Source organism: Rhinatrema bivittatum, chromosome 5 (assembly GCF_901001135.1).
Source record: "Rhinatrema bivittatum chromosome 5, aRhiBiv1.1, whole genome shotgun sequence".
Lineage (NCBI taxonomy): Eukaryota > Metazoa > Chordata > Amphibia > Gymnophiona > Rhinatrematidae > Rhinatrema > Rhinatrema bivittatum.
The window spans coordinates 197,902,958-197,920,417 of NC_042619.1; the positions used below are offsets into that span (position 1 = coordinate 197,902,958).

The following is a 17,460-nucleotide window of genomic DNA, read 5'->3' on the forward strand; positions in this document are numbered from 1 at the left end:
GATAACTTCTCCAGCTAACTTTAGCCAGATAAGTTATCCACTATTTGGATTTTTAAATATTGCCTTCTGTGAGTCTTGCACAAATGAGAGTATAAGTAATTGTTTGAAGAATGAATATGGTTGTATGATAAATGAGTGGACTGTGTATAATGTGAATAAGGAGCATGTAAGATTGTTGAGTCATGGGGCTAAGTAAAAATAGAGAAAAAGTAGGTCTGTTCCAGAATATGATAGATTTAATGTTACTGATTTACAGGTAGATTTTAAAAACATTGTTTGCGCAAAAACGGCCCCATACACTCGTATGTGAGCTGCTCATCAACAACTCAAGTTATAAGAAGCCACGAAGTACTATTGTGGATCCTTGGGTGCTGTGGAGGTGACCCCGCCCACAGGGAGGAGCCACAGCACTGGGCTAGACTCATACTACACAAACACAAGAGTTATTTTATTAAACATCTTGAATAGAACCACCAGAGGTGGCAGTAGTGAGGTAGTCTCGTAGTTGCAGTCTCAGGGATCTCGGCACTATAGGGTGCATGGCCTTCTCTAAAACAAAGAAGGAGATGGTCTCAGAATGGAGGGCATCAGTCTGTAGATACACTGGTTCGGTGCGTAGAGTTACTTCACCCGGTAAAGGCTCTCCATGGATGGATGAAAGAAGTAGTGGAGGCTTCATAGTAGAAGTGGGGATCCATAGGTACTCCACTAATCGTTGTAGAATAAAATTGCCTCCTGCCCCGGAGTCCACTAAGGCAAGAGTCTGGTACTCTAAAGGTCCGCAGATCAAAGATACAGGAAGAGAGAGCGGAGGAGAAGGAGTGGTGAGACCTAAGAAGAGTCCTCCCACAGGACTTAGGTCTGCCAGTTTCCCAGACATATAGGGCAAGTTTGGACAGCATGACCAGCTTGTCCACAGTACATACACAGCCCTAATTTCTTCTGCGTTCTTCTCTCTTTTGATGTCAGGTGGCTGCGACCTAACTGCATAGGTTCTTCTCCACTGACTGCTGGGACCGAAGGAATAGACCTGGGTGTGGACATGACTTGAACTTCACCCAGAAAGGGTCTCCTGGAAGTCTTGGTCTCTTGAACCTTATCGCGAAGTTGGCGATCGATCTTTGTTGCCAATTTCACAAGTTCAGCCAAGGACTCAGGCATTTCACGAGTGGTGAGTTCATCTTTCAGACGGGAGTTCACTCCTTCAAAGAAGAGGGTCTTCAGGCATCTCGGGTCCCAGGATAATTCAGACGCCAGTGTCTTGAATTCTATAGCGAAGTCAGCTAGTGGTTTGTTACCTTGTTTCAGGTGAACCAAAGAAGATCCTGCAATGGTATACCAGGCAGGATCATAAAAAACTGACTTAAAGAGTTCGAGAAATCCTTCAAGGTCATGAAGAATTGGATCCTCGTGCTCCCACAGCGAAGAGGCCCAAGACAATGCTCGTCCGTCTAGGTACAACAGGATATAGGTGTTCTTGGCATAGGCTGTGGGAAAGTGGCCAGGTTGTAATGCAAAGTGCATGCAGCATTGATTAATGAAGTCTCCTCATCTCCAGACTTCTCCCGAGAAGCAGGTGGGAGCTACAAGAGGCACAGTAGTCTTGACCGTCACCTCAGACGGTTTAGCTTCTTTACCGGAGGTGGTTGGTGAGTTCATCTGTGTGTGCAGTAGATTAAATGTAGCGGCCAGTCCTTCCAGCGCAGTCTGCTGTTCGGAGATCCTCTGGGCCAGGACTGGAATGGCCTGCAACGCGGTGAGCTGAGCCGGATCCATGGAGTTAGCAGTCTGGTGTAATTATGTGTGTTTGTGGATCCTTGGGTGCTGTGGAGGTGACCACACTCATGGGGAGGAGCCCCGTGAGGAGCCACAGAACTGGGCTACACTCGTACTACACAAACACAAGAGTTCTTTTATTAAACAGCTTGAATAGAACCACCAGAGGTGGCAGTAGTGAGGCAGTCTCGTAGTTGCAGTCTCAGGGACCTCAGGAGAGGGAGCCCTTCTTCCTTGATGACGTCAGGAGGTTCCACAGCAGGTCTCCCAGTGAGGATATACTGTGGATGAGATAGACTGAGAGTTAGAGTACTCACTAGGTGCTTGCTGTTGATATGTGATTCCACCAGGTCGTTGTAGAAGGTACAGGCACCGAGGCAGGGAGAGCAGGCCTTTGAGGAGCAAGTACCTGTTCCCTGTAAGGCACCTGAAAATAAAGCAGAGGGCCCCCGAGGAGTGGGTACCCAGGTTAGCATATACCCCGAAGGCAGAGAGAGAGAGCTATCTGCGGCAGCACGGAAGCGGCAGAGTAGCGTAGACAAGAACGGATTCGAGTCCTTGCTAAGTCGGGGAGCTAGCAAATGAGTGAAGGTAATGGTTATTGATCTCGGGATCCAAGATGGCGCTGATCTGAAAGGACGCCGAATGGAGCCCTCATGTTTAAGTCTGCATATTTGTTACCTATTTGCCTTCCACATATTGGAAATATGCCGCACACCAAGAGAAAAGGCAGGGTAAGGGAAACTGCCTCGGGGACCCCCAACCTACCGAGTTAGCAGACTTTAATCCCAGACCTGTTCGCACAGGCAGCTAGAACTCCAGAGAGTCCCGCGCTTGCGATGACGAGTGAGCAGCCGTTGCCGCCAGCGGGGCGAAACAACACTCAGTCCTGGAGCACCGCTGACCCCCTCCCCCCCAGCAAGGACACAAGCTGAAAGTGCGGAGCTACTCCGACAACGGATGTCGTCTGACGGGGTGAGCTTACCTGAGGCGCTCTTTTCAGGGGAGATCGTGGTCCCTGCGACAGAGGGTGGTGTAATGGCGTCCACCCCGCAGGGAGGAGGGGAACCCCCCGAAAGAGGAGGGGGATCTATCCTGGAGATACCAACGGAAATATCTAGAGGTACAGATGATATAAACATTGTTTTGCAACCGGTACCCTTTCCTGTTTTAAAACCACTAGAAAGGCCTCAAAATATTACCTTAGAATCATTGTGGTTTGCAATATCAACGTTGCAAAATTCTCTAATGACAATATCGGAAGGATTTAAGATAACTCAGGAATCGATATCGAATGTGAAAAAGGTTATGGCTGGTCAAACAGAGAGAATAACTTACATTGAAGGGAAAATAAAGAAAGTAGAGGAAGTTCAAAATTCCATAATTAAAGGAGAAGTAATCATGAACAGAAGAATGGAAGTATTAGAGAATGAACTGAGAAATGTGAATATTAGAATAATAAACTTTCCAAAATGTAAATTGATCTCCTCTAAGGAGCAATTTAAAAGTTATTTAAAAAATATACTGAAAATGTCAAATGAAGATCTACCGGCTATAAACAAAGCATATTTTGTATCAGCACTTAAAGAAAATACAGAAAATCAGATGGAAATGGAAGGAGACAGATTAAATATAACGGAGTTTTTGGAGACCTCACAACAACATCAAGTGGAAGGAAGAGGCACCCTGCTGGTTAAGTTCATGTCATCAATGGACAGAGATATAATAATGAAAAGATTCCTACAACATAGGTTGGTGTTATATTTGAATCAAAAAATCTGGATGTATCCAGATGTTTCGAAAGAAACTCAGAGGAAAAGGAAGAAATTCCTGACTTTGTTGCCACAGGCAAGAATGCATGGAGCTCAGATAATACTGAGATTCCCATGCAAATGCATTATGAGAACGGAAGGGAACAGATATGTTTTTTATGATCCCGACCAGTTGGGGAACTTTATACAAGCAATCAATGGACCTCAGATACAGGATAAGATAGAAACAGCAAAAAGTATATAAAGCTGCCTAAAACTTTCAGTAATTTGAGAAAAGGTTTGGTTAATATTGCTCTAGATTAAAATGGACCCCCTCTTACTAGTATATAAGTGAAATACAGGAAATATATGTTTTTACTTGTTTAGTCAAGAGGTTTGATGAATATTTGTTTTTTCTAAAGTGGAAATGTTAAAGAAAAATTGTTTTTTCTGACTATATGCTTAATATTACTGTATTACTTGACATTTTATTGTAAATGTTTGAATCATTGAAAATGCAAAATAAAAAAAAAAAAAAATGAGTGAAGGTAATATACCCGGGATGGCATGACGTCAGAATGAGGGAACGCCCTCGAGGTTCGCACCAAGGGTGATACAAAGACATGGGTTGTGCGCACGCACTCTAGTAGGTAGCTGGGAGGAGCAATGGTGGGAGGCTGCACCATAGCCATTCTGGGGACACCAGAGAAGTTGGCTTGTAGACACGGCGGTAGCCATCTTGCCCAGGTAAGCGGGAGGAGCCGTGAATAAGATGAGGCAAACAGGGTGAAGCCGTCGAGGACCGACGGACGCAACAAGTACGTACATACATACCTGTGTGTGTGTCAAGAACAAGGGTGCAGAAAAGGGGGTGGAGCATGAGCATTCCTGGGCGGGGACAATAGTTACATGAGTAACTCTGAATTTTAGAAAAGCTGACTATGGTGCACATTGGCATGTAATCCATGTAACTTTACTGCTAGTCCTGATGAAGAGCAAGTCTGGCGATCTCGAGTTTTAGGGATTTCAGCACAGCATGAAGGTTCAGAGTCAAGTGGGTAGCTTACAGGATTGAAGAACTAGAGGGGTCTTCAAGACTGCTGAACCTCCATATATACTCAGAAAGGAGGGAGAGAGAGAGACAATATGACACTACATCTATCTACCACTGTAAGAGGGGCACTTTCAGCTCAGGGTGGATTTGGATCATAAGAACCTTATCCAAACCTTTTTTAAACCCAGTTACACTAACTGCCATAACCACATCCTTTGGCAATGAATTCCAGAGCTTAATTATGCTTTGAATGAAAAAAAAACATTTTCTCCAATTTGTTTTAAATGAGTTACTTGCTAACTTCATGGAGTTCCCCGAGTCCTCCTATTGTCTGAGAGAGTAAATAATCAATTTACATTTACCTGTTCAAGTCTTTCATTCCTCCCCCATGGCCAGGGCGCAATGGTCTGTAGAGCACCAATGTAACACTGCATCCTCCCCAAACCCACCCTGACTTGAAAGTGCCTCTCTTATATTGTCTCTCTTACAGTGCTCTCTATCTCGCTCTCTCTAACCCCCCCCCCCAAATAAGGACATGAAAAACTGATTTCCCCCTTGTGTAAGCATACGCATGCACGCATAAAAGCCTCTAAAGCCCTGGTGGCAATACATGCGGGACATTTACTTGAGCCACTTCTTAAGATCACGTGGCAGGGGTATTTTAAATGATACGTGTGTATGTGTGCGCACGATATAAAATTGCAATGTAACTGTGCTCACGTGAAAAACGTACTTTTATGGGCACACCTGTGTTCTTTTTAAAATTAGCCAGTTAGTAAGCTTGGTTAATGTTGAATACTAATATAAAGTTTTTATTTTGTATATGTTTAGTAGGGGTTCTGATGCTGTTTCATCTCTAATTATGAAATTATTGTTAAAAAAATTAATAGTATTGAAAATATAATTGGTATAGCAGGCCTTTAAAGGGGAGAAGGGAAAATAAAGATCAAAAGGGAAAACAAAACAAACATTTAAAAATAAAAAACTGAGTAAAATTTTAAAAAACTCATTTAAGAAACCGGAAAAATAGCAAAAGAAAACATTTGCTAGGCTTAAGTGACAAAAAAGAACTGTATGCAGTCTACCTCTCTCTTGCCTCACAAGGGCTTGCCTTATACAACAGATGGGTGACATGAAGAAATCCCTTTGAAGAGCAAAAAAACAATAGCTGTGAAATATCCACCGTTCCAAGTTCAGCGGTAGCATACTCAAAGAACAAGCTGAGCTTTTATTGGGCCGTTATAGCAGTCACACTTTTTATATGCCCACCTGAACATCTTCCATATGTGGTTAAAATAAAAGAGGGGTAATCCTCACAGCAAAACTCCCCACTGGAGGTTGATGTGAAGTGTAATTGGCAGCATCTCTTTCATATTCTTCCATTTTTAAGAGTCATTGGAAGGGCCAGAAGCACACATTTGGAGAGAACACAAGGTGGGCCACAAATATTGAGGTAGGTATCTCACCAAATGAACCCTGTAGTGACTAGGAGTGGAGGAATAGCCTAGTGGTTAGAGCAGCAGGCTATGATCCAAGTAGCTGGTGTTCAAATCCCACTGTTGGTTCTTGTGACCTTGGGCAAAATTAGGTTGTAAACCCTGTGGGATTGAATGTAATCCACTCTTATGTACAAAAAGCAGTATAAAAATCTAAAGAAATAGTTAAGTGGCAGAAAATATGGAGCAATAATACAACTAGGCAGTCAGGTGTTCTTATTATCACACTGAACATGAAGTCAACTAGCAAGTCAAATTAGGTACACATGATAGCCAGAGAAGAGCATGACCCAGACATCATGAGGAATCAGTGTTTGACATCTCTGCACAGCCATAGAGGTTATGCGGGTAAGACTGCACAATAAAGCAAAGAACGCTGTACATGTATAAAAATACTTTGTATTTTAATTGGTTGTGCACATAACATTTACCAGCATATGTACACGCACATTATGTGCATTTGCGGGAATAAAAGGAAGGAGGCAACTGCTCGTCTTTCCATCACTACCATGTCTCAGAGACGATCAGACCAGATCAGGAAGCCAAACTTTCTCCCCAGGGAGGTTGTGCTCAAAAAAGTGATGAGAGTTCAGAACATCTTGTATGGACCCCTGTCCAAGAAAGGGGGCTCCTATCACAAACAGCAATCTGAGAAAAAAAATCTGCTAAAATATCAAGGTGGCATTCAGAAACAGTGGCAGTGTGGCTCAGCTGGCAGGACCTTAAGAGGAAGCCGGCCCAATTGCATGCTGAAGGTGAAGAAAGCCAGGTGAGCTTTACAGCGGGAGAGCATCTGGTGCTCATCACCATCTTGGAGTCAGCTGTGGCAGGGGCGGTGAATTTGGACACCTCCTAACCAGACCAGCAGCAAGATGACTACTGTCTATAAGATACCTTGTAGGTATATAGATTGGTTTATGATTCTCATATACCATGTTGGGCTATAGCAGATCCTCCTACTATAATGATCCTGTGCACACAGAGAAGAGCTTGATTCATCCCTAGGCTCCAGAGCACCAAGTCTGGTGTGTAGGGCACTGCACAATAAGATAGGTAGAGCTCTTTGCTATATCTACCATAATACTAAAGTAGCACCCATGGTATGCACACGGCTTCCTTTATAGATGGCTTGGAGTATTAGCTGTAGCCAGGCACAAGGTGTATATATTGCCATATCAATATGGACACATGACCAACTGCTGTCGGCTTTCCTCTCACCTCCGGACCCAACTAAATAGTTCATAGGGACATTATCAGTTCCACCCTGTGGCTGGATTGTGAGAGCTTGTCTTGCAGGTCGCCACATCTAGAGCCGATAAGCAACCCTTTTCTAAAATGTATGCTGTTAGTTGGTGCCCTTTGCAGCTAGCCAGGCTGAGCAGCAGCATGTGCTTCCAGGGGATATATTTTTGGAAGAGGTACACATTTGAGACTTTCACTGGAGTATCAGGATGTGCTTAAAAAGGGATTGGGAAGCTGTACTATGTGGTAACAAAGAAATTCCAGAGGTACATACGCATCTATTATGTGAACCTAAACATGTACCATTTTCACGGTTGCAAGGAGCCAGCAGACAAAACAGCCTGGACCCAGTGGCCTACAAAGGGCATGCCAGTGCATATGTCAGCTGCCAGACACATCTGAGGAGAAGACAGGCTGTGGGACCCAAAGGGGAAGAGCTGAGGCACTCCCACAGGCCAGCCCAGCTGAGCACCTACTCATCGATCTGAATGCCCGGATCCTGGAAGAGATGAGAGCACGCCGCCCAGTGATACACAGGTTTCTGTCCTGTAGGAAGGTGAGGCCATGAAGGATGAAATGCGGGGAGTACAGCAGAAAATACTGGGCCTTTGCAAGACCATTGATGCCAAGACAGCAGTCTGGAGAGAGCTGCTGGATCGCATGCCTCCTTGGAAGCTGCAGCCACCGCCAGCTCTGCACTATGCTTCAAGGACCCACATGCAGCTCCCAGCATCCTGTCCAGCATCAGGTGGATAACTGCTGCAACTCCAGCACTATCTCTCTGCCATCATCTGGCTCCACCTTATTTCACCAGCATGAAAACAAGTCCTGTCATGCCACCATCACCACAGCCACCCATACAGATGGTAGGATCACTACCTGCAAGACCCTCCTGTAGCCACCATGTCATGCCTGAGCTCCCAGGTCCTGTGCCCTCTGAAGGCAGTGAGAGGACTCCGCTGCGGAATTGCTCAAGCATAGGATAGACCAAGGCATTTGCATGCGTTCCACTCCTGAAAAAAAAAGGCTTATGTTAATCACTTCACTATTCACATGTAAATAAATGCACCTTCACCAGCAAAAATATCTTTGTATCAGAGTGTTTCTTTCCTGTATAGCCTGCCTTTGACTGTGGCGATATCTCTTGCAATTCCTCTTTACTAAGCTCTTTCCCTCCTACGCTTCCTCTTCATCTCTGTTCTCATACAGTCCCTCAGGAGGAGGCATGCATCTGGTTTTGGCCAAGTTATATAGCATAAGTAAGCTAGAAAGATCTGACTTTAGGTGGGTTGTAAAAGAGGCAACCCCCAGAACTTTCCAGACAGCAGAAGCGTGTTTTGAGTTGGCCAAAGGCTCTCTCAATAACTTCTCTGATCAGCCCTGTATTGCACCGCTGCAGCACTCTGTGGGATGGGCACAGGGATAACGAGCCAGGTTTTGAGTGGATACTCTATCACCTGTAAGGAAGAAGGCAGAGGACAACATTATAATAGGCTGTCGGGTTGGACAGCACATTAGGGGATTGGGCTGGGTCTGAGCTGTCTTTCTGGCCAGCTGGGCCAGCTAGAGATGAGGGGGAGACACACAAGAGGTTAGTTGGGATGTGGAGTTAGCGATAGATCCGGTGTTGCGGCCTTCCTGGAAGCCATCATGAATTCCTGAGTAGATCCAGGAAACATGGGCATGACATCCAAGATGAGGTCCTTAACGTCACAGACCACTTGGTGCCCTTATAGGGATGTGTGTGCATTCACTAGCCCCCATGAAAGCATTTCACTTGATTAAACTCAGTTATGATTTTTTTCTTGCTGCCGTCTTCTGTGAGGGAAGGGTATGTATACTGGCATGTTCTCCTTAGTAAGGCGGCCAAGACCTGATCAATTCACATGGAGGTAGCAGACTGACTGATCCCAGCTGTGACCCCAAGATGAGTTTGGAAGATACCAGTAGCAAAAAAGGCTAGAGCGGTGGTGATTTTGACATATACTGACAAGGCATGGTCTCTCCTGCTCTAACTGCTGGCATAGATACAGTATAGTTTCCTTATTAACCCTGAACCTGCACATGACTTGCTTCTCTGACAGATCTAAAAACTGGGTCTTTGTCCTGTAGACCCTGTGTGCGGGGTACCTCCTTCTCTTCCTCTCCTCAACCTTAGAGCCCTGCATACTCATATGGGGAGTAATTTCAAAAGGATTTATATGTGTACATTTAACTACTATTGTAGCAATTTTCAAAAGCCATTGACCATGTGAAGTGCACTTACAGGGGTAAATCCTATGGACAATTCAGGGGCATTAATTGTAGCAATTTTCAAAAGCCCACATGTAAAACCCAATTTTAAGCATGTAAATGCTTTTTAAAATCAGGCCCAAAGTGATTAGAGTTTGAAAGGAAAGGCTCGCCAACAGTCTCACCCCTTCCAATGGCTCTTAAGATCCCTGACTGCTCCAAGATGTTCTTCTAACCCTCAATGAAATGCAGGAGGTTGGATCTAGTACCCTGATTGTCCCAGTCTATCCCTGGTACTCCCACGGTAGTCCCTCATGTGACCCTGGTTGTCCCTGGTCCTGAGTATATATGGTAGTTCAGCAATCTTGAAAATCCCTAAAACTTGAGATCTCTAGCCTTGCTCCTCATCAGGACTAGCAGTAACGTTATGTGGATGACACACTGACGCACGCCATGATCAGCTTTTCTAAAATTCAGAACTAACACGCGTAACTCTTAGGAATGCCCATTCACCGCCCCTTTTCCACCCTCTTGTTCTTGACGCGCGCACGGGTATGTACATGGGTGCGTTGAAGCTTCTTAAAATTCGTGTCACTTGCAGCAGCCCACATACGCTGTATGGGGCCATGTTTGCACGAGCAACGCTTTTAAAATCTACCTGTGTTTCTTAGCATTTTCTAGAAAATTGTATTTTCAAATTAATGAGAGGTTTGATAATTGATTTGAGAATTGGTGCTTAAACACTGAAACCGATTGTGGGCAAGAGACTGGATTAAAACTTGCACTCCAATCGATCTGATACCATTTCTGCTTCTACATAAGTGAAGTATAATAAAAACAGTATTGAAGAAAGGTTATTTGAAGATTTTGTTCATGGATATATTGTTGACTACAACTCATTTCTTTTTGGTAGTTTTTACAGAATTGGGAGGTGTTCTTTTGTTTTGTTAGTTTATCCTAAATACTACAACAGCAGGCAAGTTGAGAAACAGATTCTTGCAGCAGTGATATGTTGGCTTTAGAGCATGAAAGAGTCCACATTGCAACTCAAAATTCAAATAAAATAAGTCAAGTAAATACTCAAGAATGCATAAAATTGTTGCTGTAAGAGTTGCCATAATAATATTAAACTATAGAAAATTAATCTTCAATCACACTGTATCAAAACTTTGATTTGCATTAATCTGAGCCTTGTAATATGAATAACTGTTCTTCTTGATACTTATTTATTTATTTGCTTTTATATACCGACATTCGTTGGCGTACATCACATCGGTTCACATTATAACAGTTGGAATAGTATGACTGGAGATCGTACTATTTATACATTGTAACATTAACTTTAATTGGGAACATTAAAACGTCTAGCAATAAACTTTGGTGGGTGAACATTTAACAAGTATAACGATAGATATTAAAGGATGGTTATTGCAATTTCAGTTTTAGAACGGGGGTAGGGAGTCTCAATATCGGAGACAGTATGTACAATATATGCAATAGAGAATCAAAGATACAGAATATGCAGAGTGGCATGTTCCTGATTTAAGTGGGAGGTTAAGGTATCTTAGGGAGGGTGCAGGGGGGGATTGGGGGGGGGAGGGAAAGGTGATGAGGGAAACGTGGCGTGAGGAGGGAGGGGGGTGGGGGGGATTAGGTCGTGTGTTGGTAGGTTTTATGGAATAGCCATGTTTTCAATTGCTTTTTGAATGATTGGATGGAGGGTTCCAGTCTGAGTTGGGAGGGTAGCTTGTTCCAGAGGGTGGGGCCAACTACAGAGAAGGTGCGTTGTCTGGTGGAGGTAAGGTGTTATGAATTGCTCTGCCCGCGGGTTTCCCCGCGAGCAGGCACGGACTCACCATGCTGAAATCTTCGCCGAGGCGGCAGGACGCCGCCCTCGGCCTGCCCACGCGGCCCAGAAGCCTCCTGCATCCATCTTCAGCCTCCGCGGCCGGAGCCGCGGCTGTCTTCGGGGCTGGGACGCCCCCGACGTCATCTTGATCTTCGCGGCTGGAGGCCGCAAAAGCCCCGGTGTTTCCTGGCGGCTAGAGCCGCCCTCGGAGCCGCTGCCGACGTCGGAGCCTGCGTCCAGGCTCTCCCCTGCCTTCTCTGCCAGCGTCTGACGCTAGATGCTGTGCAGGCCGCTGTCCGCGGTCCTGCACATCCCTACTCTGCTTCCTTAGACGCGCGGCCGCGTCTCTCTACACTACTTAAAGGGCCAGACACAGGAAGTGTCTGGGCCCCACCTTGTGGACTACTTCCTGCTTGAGCCCTATAAAGGGCTGCTTCGCTCATTGTGCCTTGCCTTGCATTGACATTGGTCTTCACCCTGGAGGCTCCTGCCTGTCAGGGCCCTTGTAAGGTCTTCTTCTCGGAGCTCCACACCTTGATGTCTTGCTCCATGTCTTCGCCTGAGGTCCATGTCCAGGTTTCTTCAGCCTTCGTCTTGGTGTTCCTGCCTTCCTGGATGTTCCTTCCCGACGCCATGCCTCGTCTCTGCTCTTGAGCCTTCTGGTACCAGTAGGCCGGGGGTCCCTCAGAGGCAGTATTCCTGGGTGGACTGTCTGCCGGTGGACGGTTGTCCTGTGCTCCTGAGCCGTCTGGTCCTGATGTGTCTTCCTGTGCTGTCCCGCTCCCGTCGTGGTCCGCGACCAGCCTTGGGGCTGTGTAGGGCGCGTAACGGACAGGGTGGTCCGCGACTCAGTCCCGCGGGTGGCCTGAGTAGGGCGCCCTGAGAGACAGTGCCAATGTCCATGCCTTGTCTTGCCTCCCTTGGGTGTCTTGTTCCTGGATGCCATTGCATCAGCCATGTGTCTTGTTCCTGGATGCCGTCGCATCAATCCAGTTATTTATTTTATTTATTTATTTATAAATTTTTATATACCGCCGCTCATCAAAGATATCACGTCGGTGTACAGTGAACAGGAACTTACGCCGGAGCGTTTTACATTTAACAGAGTTATATAAGCGTTATACAATTAAAAAAGGCAAGTATATAAATATTTGAACAAAATAAGTAGAATCTTTTAAAAATAAAAAACAGAACTATCATTTAGTTGTAACTTAACTGAGCTGAATTAAAACAACACTATAGAGTAAAGAGGGTTCAAGGAGAATAGGTAAAAGCTAAGGGAGAGGGTTAGAGGGTGATGGAGTTCTAAATTAGAAGTGGTAAGAGGGGAGCGATTGTGCTAATCTTAGATTAGGAGCAATTATATGGTAGGATCATTAGAGTAGGAGCAGAAATAGGGGAAGTTAGAGATGGTATATAGACAGGGGGTGTCGGGTAGAAAGGCAGGGCAGGTAAAGGAGGGGAGGACATATTTATTTCAAGTATAGGCATGTGTGAATAACCATGTCTTGAGTTTTTGCTTGAAAGTTTTGGGAGATGGCTCAAGGCGCAGTTCTTCATAGCCCTGTCTTCATAGCCCTGGTGTCATGTCTTCAGCCAAGTGTCTTCATTCCATGTGATGCCGTTGCATCAACCACAGTGTCTTCGTGTCAAGGCCCATCTGCCCTCAACCTCAGGCCAGGCCTGCTGCTCCATGCTGCTCGCAGCAGGTCCGGAATGATCGGAGGACCATTCATCTTCCAACATCCTCGGATGTTTGGCCATGGGAGCTTGCCGGCCTGGCGGAGGGTAGACCGTCAGCCATGTGGGGCCACCATCAACCCTTGGTTCGGCTCGGGATGAGGCCCATGGGCACACGAAAACCACCGAAACACAACATAAGGTGTGCTAGTTTTGTGTGGCTGTGTCTGATTTTTTGAGCCATGTTTCGTTGATGCATAAGATGTCTGTGTTATTGTCTGTTAGGAGGTCATGAAGGATGGGGATTTTTTTGGAGATAGATTGTTTCGTTGATGAGTAGCAGAGATATTATTGATAGGGTGGTGGGGATTGGGGTGAGGCATCTGGGGTGAGATGTCTAGTGCGAGGGAGGCAGTTGCATTGGGAGGGTGGTAGGTTGAGGTGGGTGTACATGGGATGGCTGGGAACGCTGGCCTTGGTGTGTAGGGCTTTGGGTCAGGGGAAGCAGTGCTGGAGGGGCTGTACTGGTGGAGGGTGGGTAGAGTTTTATTCACAAGGGGCGGCAGCTCGGGAGGGCATCTATGAGGGCTGCTGGCCGTGGACGCCTCAGGGGGAGCAGTGCTAAGGGGGGCTGGGGGGGGGGGGGGTCAGCGGGTGGGAGGAGGGGAGAGGTGCTAGCAGGAGCGGGAGGGAGCAGCACAATAGGGCAGCACAAAGGGGCCGGCGCCTAAGGGGCTGGTTATGTACCCCTACCGGCGCTTCTCTGACGTCAGCAGCGGCTGGGCAGGCTTCGGAGTCGTCCAGGGCTGGCGGTGTAGGGCGGCTGGTCGAGGCGGGCCTCCACTGACCCCGATGGGTCGCCACCGATCGTGGAGGTGGCGAAGGGCCAGCCATGTGGAGGAGAAAGGACGGTGCCTAAGGTAGGGGCTGGTTATGTACCCCTACCGGCGCTTCTTTGACGTCGTGCACTTGTATTAGTTGTGCTGCCTATATTCTCTTAGCTCCCAAAATCAATAGGTTAGTGGTATTGTTGGCAGTAAAATGTTTTTTCTTCTTAATTGCACATCTGTCTTTGTCAGTTAAATATTTTCAATTCACACACAGTTCTAATAGTAATAATCGCCTTTGAATAGACAGTTAATGGCCTCTCTGAGTAAAAGGTCTTCAGATTCATGTTAAACCTTTAACTCCTCCAGACAGAGCGTTAATAGCTAATAAAAACAATGTATGCCCAAAATTATCGCTTAATAATTAAAGAGATGTTTTTCAAAATTAGTACATTTGTCTGAAATGTATTAGTATTTTATATGTTTAAATTAAGATTATTGATGACAGGTTTTTTTTTTTCTTTTTTTTAGGTGTTTGAGAAGAAGCCACGTGGAGCTGAATATTAATAAGCATGCTTTCATATTCTTTACAATTTATTTGTTATGAGTAAAGTGAGCCACTATATAAAATACAATATAGAGGGGGCAATTATCAACATCACCCCCCAAGGTAGCTTATAGGATCTGCAAGCTTACTTTCAAAGAGAAATTCCCTGCAGAGTTTTCCTTTTAAAATGCAGGGGCCATGGGAACAAAATGAAATCTCCACCCATACTTTCTTGGGGTTGCCCTGGTCTGGCACAGAGAAAAGAAAATGTACATACTCTTACCTGCATTGAGGGGGATATTTTTAAATGGTCCCCATCCAACCATGTTAGCCTGTTTTAACATAGGTAGATTAATTTAAAATTGAGGCACAAGCAGCAGTATAAAAGAACAGCTTTTAAATGGAAATGCTATAGAAGTGAATCTAACTGTATCATATTTTAATATAAACAAAAATGCCATCAGACTGGATCTGACTATGGCATATTGTCATGTTTGATACTTGACTAACTGGGAGCAAAACTTCAATTCTTAGTGATAAAATAATAATTGTATCTTTGTAGTAAAGCATTTCTTAACTGTGGTAAATTACATTTTGAACTGCCAAAATAATTAGAACTGTATTCATGGAGGGTAATTCTCAGCAACTGCGTGTAACTAAAGCTTGCAGGTAGAAAGTACCCACAGATTTTATCCTAAATTTTCAAAATGGATTTATGTGCATTAGTCTGTTTTGAAAATTTGTGAGTGTCCCCAGAACAAACATACACAAGAAGTTACACCTGCTGCATGTACATTTGCATAGGAACCTATACCTTTTGGTGTACATTTACACACTAGGAGTCATTTTTCAAATCACGTTAGGGCCTTATCGCGGGGGTTAAGGCCCCCGCGATAAGGCCCTAACGTGGAAGGAGTTTGGGCAGAGTATATGGAAGGAGTTTGGGCAGAGTAACGTGGAAGGAGTTTGGGCAGAGTATTTGAAAATTAGGGGTGTTTAACGTGTGCAATAGCGTAGTGCACATTATAAGAAAATTATTACTTACCTGCTAATTTTCGTTCCTGTAGTACCATGGATCAGTCCAGACAGTGGGTTATGTCCCCAATCCAGCAGATGGAGTCAGTCAAAGCTTCGAGGGGGCATCACCATTAGTGCTACTACCCCCTCTGCAGGAGTTCAGTATCGAGTATATCAAAGCCCGAGTAAACAAAGAACCCCCAGATTGGATCAAGTTTAAGTAACGGCGAAAACAGCCGCATAACCTAAGCAACAAAACCGTACCCGTCCCACCAACGGGTGGGAGGGCAAGAGGTCAGCGTGTCACCCCCAAAACGGAACTGTGACAAACAGTGAAAAAGAAACTGAGAAATCGTGAGAGACAGAAAACACTCCCGTCCCGTGGCGGTAAAACCGTCGAGCAGGAATAGGACCCAAATGCGGTGGGCGTCTGGACTGATCCATGGTACTACAGGAACGAAAATTAGCAGGTAAGTAATAATTTTCTTTTCCCTGTACGTACCTGGATCAGTCCAGACAGTGGGATGTACCCAAGCGTCCCTAAACCGGGTGGGGTCCTGCGAGACCCGCTCGTAGAACCTGCTCACCAAAGTGTCCAGAGACCGAGGACGCGAGGTGAAGACGATAGTGTCTTGAGAACGTGTGTAACGACTTCCAGGTGGCCGCTCTACAGATTTCTTGAGAGGAGACTGAGCGGGTCTCCGCCCAAGAGGCCGCCTGAGAGCGTGTAGAATGCGCTACAATACCGGGCGGGGGAGTCCGCCCCACCCCAATGTAGGAAGCGGCAATGCCAGCCTTCAACCATCTGGCAACGGTCGCCTTTGAGGCCTGGGCGCCCTTCCGAGGGCCGGACCAGAGGACGAAGAGATGGTCAGAAGTCCTGAAATCATTCGTAGCCTCCAGATAGAGGCGCAGGGTGCGCTTGACGTCCAGAAGCCGGAGAGACCTCGGCTCCGAAGAGGAGAAGGAAGGAAGCTCCACCGTCTGATTCACATGGAACGCGGACACCACCTTCGGGAGAAAGGAGGGAACAGTGCGAATCGAAACCCCGGAATCCGAGAACCGGAGATAGGGCTCTCTGCACGACAGGGCCTGCAGCTCCGAGATGCGCCGAGCGGAGCAGATAGCCACCAGAAACACCGCCTTGAGAGTGAGATCCTTGATCGTCGCATTCCGCAGTGGTTCAAACGGAGGTCCCGACATTGCCCGTAGCACCAGGTTGAGACTCCAGGAGGGACAAGGATTACGCACCGGCGGACGCATGTGCTTGACACCCTTGAGAAAACGGAGAATATCCGGGTGTTGTAGCAGAGAACCCCCGTCCCGCAGGAGCGAACCAAGGGCGGCCACCTGAACCCGGAGTGAGTTGTAGGCAAGCCCCTTGTCCACCCCTGCTTGCAGAAACTGAAGGATCTGAGGAACCGAAGCCTCAGTGGGACTCGTGTCCAGTCCGGCACACCACAGCTCGAACACCTTCCAGACCCGCACATAGGCTACCGACGAAGTCTTCCGAGAGCGCAGCAGCGTTGACACTACCGCCTCCTGGTAGCCCCGGCGCCGAAGGCGGTGCCTCTCAAAAGCCAAGCCGCAAGACAGAAGAGTTCTGCCTGGTCGAAAAATACCGGGCCTTGGTGAAGGAGGCGGGGGAGATGTCCCAGACGGATGGGTCCGATCACCAGTTGAAGCAGGTCCGCAAACCAAGGTCGTCTTGGCCATTCCGGAGCGACGAAGATCACCGGTCCCTGGTGGGCCTCTACGCGGCGGAGTAGTCTTCCCACCAGTGGCCACGGCGGGAACGCGTATAGAAGCAGGTTGGCCGGCCACGGGAGTACGAGAGCGTCCACGCCCTCTGCTCCTCGCTCTCTCCGGCGGCTGAAGAACCAGGGAGCCTTGGTGTTTTGTGCGGACGCCATGAGATCCAGGTGGGGGGATCCCCACCGCCGGACGAACAGCTGCATCGCCTCGTCGGAGAGGCACCATTCCCCGGGA

At 46.6% G+C, this 17,460-nt stretch overlaps 1 protein-coding gene across 2 annotated transcripts in view; it reads left to right on the top strand.

The window, feature by feature from the left end:
* LOC115092303 (cohesin subunit SA-2-like) overlaps nt 1-16,550 on the top strand; it is a 360,840-nt gene extending 344,290 nt beyond the window's left edge. For both annotated transcript variants that reach the window (XM_029603069.1, XM_029603070.1), the window contains one exon: nt 14,439-16,550. In XM_029603069.1, coding sequence (XP_029458929.1) covers nt 14,439-14,474 — 36 coding nt within the window. In that variant the 3' untranslated portion in view covers nt 14,475-16,550. The remainder of the gene's footprint in view (nt 1-14,438) is intronic.
* The last annotated feature ends 910 nt before the right edge of the window (nt 16,551-17,460 follow it).